The 5,477-nt window shown below is 47.9% G+C and overlaps 1 protein-coding gene across 2 annotated transcripts; it reads right to left on the reverse strand.

Annotated features, from left to right (window-relative positions):
- Positions 1–1,365: 1,365 nt before the first annotated feature.
- tsen34 (TSEN34 tRNA splicing endonuclease subunit) lies at positions 1,366–3,625 on the reverse strand. 2 transcript variants are annotated; one of them, XM_005947863.2, is made up of 5 exons: positions 3,486–3,625; positions 2,848–3,135; positions 2,499–2,616; positions 2,143–2,427; positions 1,366–2,026 (listed from the first exon to the last, which is right to left on the reverse strand). In XM_005947863.2, exons 1-5 carry the CDS (start codon positions 3,573–3,575, stop codon positions 1,839–1,841), a joined length of 969 nt encoding a protein of 322 aa, XP_005947925.1. In that variant the 5' UTR covers positions 3,576–3,625; the 3' UTR covers positions 1,366–1,838. The 2 variants fall into 2 exon arrangements, with proteins under 2 accessions (XP_005947925.1, XP_005947924.1); XM_005947862.2 differs by having other exon boundaries at positions 2,499–2,619.
- Between the last annotated feature and the right edge of the window lie 1,852 nt (positions 3,626–5,477).

Genomic DNA, 5,477 nt, shown 5'->3' on the forward strand with positions numbered 1-5,477 from the left:
TCTTTTACGTCACTGACACAAGACAGACGCCAATTATCAGCGGTGGAGCAGACATGGTGAACGCTTCCTGGACATCCATGGTAGATGTCAGTGAAACTGTTGGGAAGACAACGTGAACATTTTCTTTGTACTGTATAATCTGCAGCTTCTGACAGAAATCTGCAGCTTCTGACAGAAATCTGCAGCTATCCTTTGAAGCACCGCTCCTCTAAAACAGCAATAAGGATCATTATTAGGTTATTTACATTATTATGTAAATAACAAAATAACTTAAAGCAAAAATTGGGAAACGTAAAGTCCGAAGTTTTTATATTATGGGCCATCAGTCAAACATTGTTTGCTCTGGGTCTAAACAGAGCGCGTTGTGTGTGACGTCTTATAAGAAATAAATGAAAAATGTAAACATCTGTGTTTAGTGAGCTTTGCAGTGTTGCTCTGTGGTGCAGCTACTGTAGCAAAGTTTACACACTGTGTCTACTTGATCCACGTCTGACTGAACCCATAATGTTTCCACACCACTGAAGTTTTTTTACCTCTTCAACCAACAGCAGTCACTCTCCTCTCCAAATAACTTCTGCTCAGCTTTCCGAGCTTCCCTCGGGTCCTCTTAATTGTTGTGAGGTGTGTTGGAAATGCAGAGAGGTGCGCTTGATTTGCCACACGGAGCAGCGCGAGAGTAAAGCACGAGGGAGGGGCTAATAATCGGCTCAGTCATTTTTAATGATCGTTGAAAGCCCAGATCGTAATCGTGATTAAAATTCAATGAATTGAGGAGCCCTACCTTCTCCCAGAGCTTTTCATCTGATATTATAAACTTTGCAGTAAATTTGGGTGTGTTTGATTTTCTCTCGGCTCTGATCCTTGTTGGCATCGTTACCTTTTATCACGTCTGTTCATGCACAGATATCCTCGTGTTGGTGTTGTTCCCACATCATCATAATAAATGTTGTCCCAGGTTCAACATTGCAACTGACCAATCACATTGTTGTGACGTCATACTTTTGTGACTTCGGAAAAAACGCTGTGTTAAAAAAAAAATCTACTGAACTTGTGAGAAACCGCCGCTGTCGCCGATCCAGCAGCTGTAATTCTTTGCATTTCAGGATACTGTTCTTTAATAAACCGTAAGCATTACACATGCTGTCCTTGCAACACTGGAATGTCATAAATGAATCAATCGCTTGGCTTGCAAAAGTATGACATCACAACAATGTGATTGGTCAGTTGCAATGTTGAACCTGGGACAACATTTATTATGATGATGTGGGAACAACACGAGGATATCAGATCATCCTCTGTTCAGTGTCACTGCCTCGTGTGGCTCGTGTTCACAGCAGGTCTGCCGGTCAGGGCAGAAATCACAGATCAATGCCACATCACTTTTATTTCAACACAATGACTCACTGAGAAAATACAATCTTTGAAAAAAGGAGAGCTGTCCTTTGTTTCCTCGCACTGTCACTGATGAAAAGAAATAAAGAAGTGGGCGGGGTTTGTCGGGGCCCTTTCACCTCCAGCACACTGCTTTAAGACAAAGTTGTCGAACGGCTCGGAGGTCAGAGCTGGACTCGGCTGCACGGCAGGCTTCATCAGAGAAACCGCGTGGATGAGTCTGAGCTGCAGAGAGCTGCATCTGTGACGCTCGCCACGCAGAAACAAAGAGCAGACCGATCACGCTCTACTGTCCTTTAGAGGCCGTGGCCCTGCTCCGCCCTGTCAGTCACATGACCTCCTGCAGTTGTTCTTCAGCCTCAAACTTACAGAAACAGGTTTTAGATGCAGGATGCGGACCTGCCTTAACATGGGCCGGCGGGCGCCGTCTGTCCTGTCCCCCGGGTTTAAATCATCCCGCTCCACTGAAGCGACGTGTAGCAGACCCTGGCGTCTGGCCCCGGCGAACACAGAAGGACCGTCTTCTTCACGTTGGATCCCAGACGAGCCACGGCGAGGACATCCAGCAAACACACGGACTCATCCAGAGACACACAGACGGCGATAAAGTGAGCGTGGAACCGCAGAGGGTCACCTGACGAGACATGACCACACAGAGTCAGCAGCAGCCTGACATCACTGACGTCAGCAGTGATGTCAGGCTGTCAGCCTCAGGAATTATTCTGGTCAGGTGTTGAGCTCCTCACTCACCTGGATACACCAGGAAGTCTCCTCCAAACTTTCCTGCTGAGGTCAGGTAGAAGCCCCGCCCCCGTAGGTCTCTGAACACCTGGTACCTGGCGTCACAGCGGGGCTCAGCCCCAGTTGGCCCGTAGGCCTGCAGGAAGGCTCGAGCTTCAGGACAGTAACTTAGCCCCGCCCTCGCCGTGCTCAGCTGGACTGCCATTGCTGACTGCGGGAAGGTGAAGTTCTGGTCCAGAGCCTGCAGGCGGCGCCGCAGGGCTTCATCTGCACTCGTAGCGCCAGACTCTGCACCTGAGAGGACGGGCACCGTGAGCGCAGGCGCCAGGTACAGAATGCAGAAACCTTATCACGGCAACACTCACCTGTCATAGCTCGGAGCAGCGCCAACTTCCTGTCCTCCAGTGCGAGGACGCTCTGCTCCTCAAAGCTCTTCTTCTCCTCCTCCTCGTGCTTCTGACGGAGCTCCGCCCCCCCCCAATCCTGCTGAGAACAACAACAACACATCAAACACACAGGACGCTTGGCCTTGCAGTTCCTATGACAACCAGCAGTGAGTCCGTGCCACAGAGTCCCGTGCTAAAATAAACATGTCTGCAGCCTGGCACGCTAACTGTACGTACAGGGTGACAGTGACCTCGGAACAGCCAACATGGCGGCCAGCTTAATGAGGTGCCACGATGAGCGCCAGCACCTCTAACGACCCGCTCTGACCTGGCAACGGTCCGGCAGGGCTGCAGCGGCGCGGCGCTCCCTCAGCAGCCCCTCCTCCTCCGGCAGCAGCAGCAGCGGTCGACCCAGGCGCCCGTTCTGTCGGGGCGTTCGGGGCAGCGACCCCAGGAGTGCCCCCACCAGGCCTTGAGCCCTAACAGCCCTCAGGTCCTGCATCCTCCACACCAACGGGGCGGAGTCACACAAACTCACTCCCACAGCTGGGGCGGCGTACTCTTCGTCAGAGCCCAGACGCCGCTCCCCGCAGGACAGCGCCTCCATCAGGACGACCTGTGGAGACAGAGGACTCAGTCAGCTGACGTGTGAGAGTCACACACACAGCCTCTGCAGGAGGATCAAATGATGGCGAGCTGCTAGCAAAACTTTATTCCACAAAAGAACAAAGTCCAAGCGCAGCAGCTGCCTCAGTCGCACACAGATTACATGAATTATACAGCACACAACGTTTCACAACTTGTTGTCCTGATGTGGTCCGGATAAAACGCCGTTCCAAAACCACTGGGATCACTTTTTATAGTCTGACATAAACGTGTGCAGTGTGAGCACGCCAGAACAAAGGAACAGACTCGTGTGTGGCATCACAGTTTGACTGTTTTAAGGAAACCTATGGTAGGACACACCTGTGGACACGTCCTTCTTCCAGGTAATACCAGAGACGAGGCGATTCCAACAGAAGACTTCCTCCTGGAACAGAGCTCTGACCTCTTCATCACAGTTTCAACAACATCAGAATTACAGACAAAGAAACAAAAGCTCCAGTTTTAGACAGGATATCAAGATGACATCACACATGCTTGTAGGAAGCTGAGTAATAATAAATGTGTTGTTTAGAGAGGAGGCAGACAGCAGCGTTCTCATAAGAGTTCATCATTGAAGAGTTCTTTATAAAAATCTTCAGCCTTATCTTTGCTTTTTCACTGCAGAAGATTTCTTTGATTTTTGAGCTGAAGAGTCAAGGATCCATTCCCAGCTCTACAGCTCACCTGGAGATGCCCGCTCCCTCTCAGAGACCGAGCTCAATGAACACCGACTGAAACTGAAGCTTAATGAGCCTCGTCTTTGTTGGTCTTTAGTGAGAACGATACCGAACAATCAAATCTCACCTTTATTGACGTGAAGACAGAGACCTGCTGCTCCGTAGGAGACGTGAAGTGTTTTAATAGCTAAATGAAATTTGGCTCCAAACTTGTATCGTCTGCTGACTGACACTCTCCGAGCCGACAAACAGCTGAGGAACCAGCCGACTGAGCATGCGCACTTACGGTCCGATCCGAGGCTCACTCCGACTCTCCGGTCCGTCAGCCGATCCAATCCCCGAGCTCACGAGGAAGCGCCTGGTCCCGACCTGCCGTAAACTGCTGCGGCTGTAGCTGTTGTCAGTGGGCGGACCGGAAACACGAGCGCTTAGACCGGAAGAAGCAGCGCAACTGCCGGGTCACGTGAGTTCCCTGCTCTTTCCTCTGAAAGTGTTTTTAGTTGAACAGTGTAAGAAGTAAAAATGAATTAACACAAGGGGACTTAAAGACTCAATTAAGCGCAAAGCTGTTTTTCTGTTCTGGGGCAACAGGCAAATTGTTTTTTCCCCAGGAAACTCATTCTGAGGAAGCTGATGTGAAATTTTGGTCACAACAATGGGGAGATAAAATTTTTTAGTCATGGTACAAACAGGTCGGCTATTTGCTTCAACAGATGTCCTGGTAGGCTTTTGTGCAACATGGCAGACAAAAATGGACATTGGGTTGCCTGTGTGTTAAATACCGATAATACTCTGATTATTTTGGTTAATGTTTATGGATACAACCATGATCAAGAGAATAAGAACCTGCTGCATCAAATTTCTACAGTTATAAAGGAACTTTACACCAAATTCCCTACTGATTATATAGTAGTTGGAGGTGATTTCAATGTGACTCCTGATGAATGGTTGGATAGATGACCTTCAAAATTTTCAAGAGAACATAAAAACCCAATATTTGAAAATTTCGCTAATGATACTAAATTAATAGATGTGTGGAGATTGTTAAACAAAGATGTAAAACAATTCACCTGGCACAAACCTAATGGTCAAAGCAGGTCACGTATTGATTATTGGTTGGTATCCAACTCAATTTTACAATATGTTAAGGAAACAGTCATCTCTAACAGTCCAAGTTTAAGTTTAATTTCAACATTTTGTTTTGTTATAAAGGGTGGCAGGGCTTGGCTTCCTTTTGGTAGTGGACCATTGATCAGGAAGCCAAGCCCTATATATATGATACAATCTCACTGCACTTAGCCTAATCCTTCATTGCCCTGAAGAATTCTGTGGTGTACGGACCTCCTCTCCAAGGAAAGAAAATGCAGAGAAGACTCACCACTCAGCAGGCCTTGGAAATGATCCTGAGGGAAGTCGACCCTTGTGACTCGGATGGAGAAGACCTAGAAGTTCAGCCAGATTCGGATTCAGAGCTGTGTGATCAGTCTTCCGGTTAGTTTCATTTCATGTTATTTCCTATTTCATTTCAAACAAGTAAGTGGATGTAGTTAGTAAGTAAGATATTTCAGACATTATTCTGATACAGAGGAGGAGATACTGGAATTATAATTAGTATCTATGCATGCATTTGTGATTT

This window comes from Haplochromis burtoni, unplaced genomic scaffold (assembly GCF_018398535.1).
Source record: "Haplochromis burtoni strain Fernald_Lab_line unplaced genomic scaffold, NCSU_Asbu1 Contig_542, whole genome shotgun sequence".
In the NCBI taxonomy this organism is placed as follows: Eukaryota; Metazoa; Chordata; class Actinopteri; order Cichliformes; family Cichlidae; genus Haplochromis; species Haplochromis burtoni.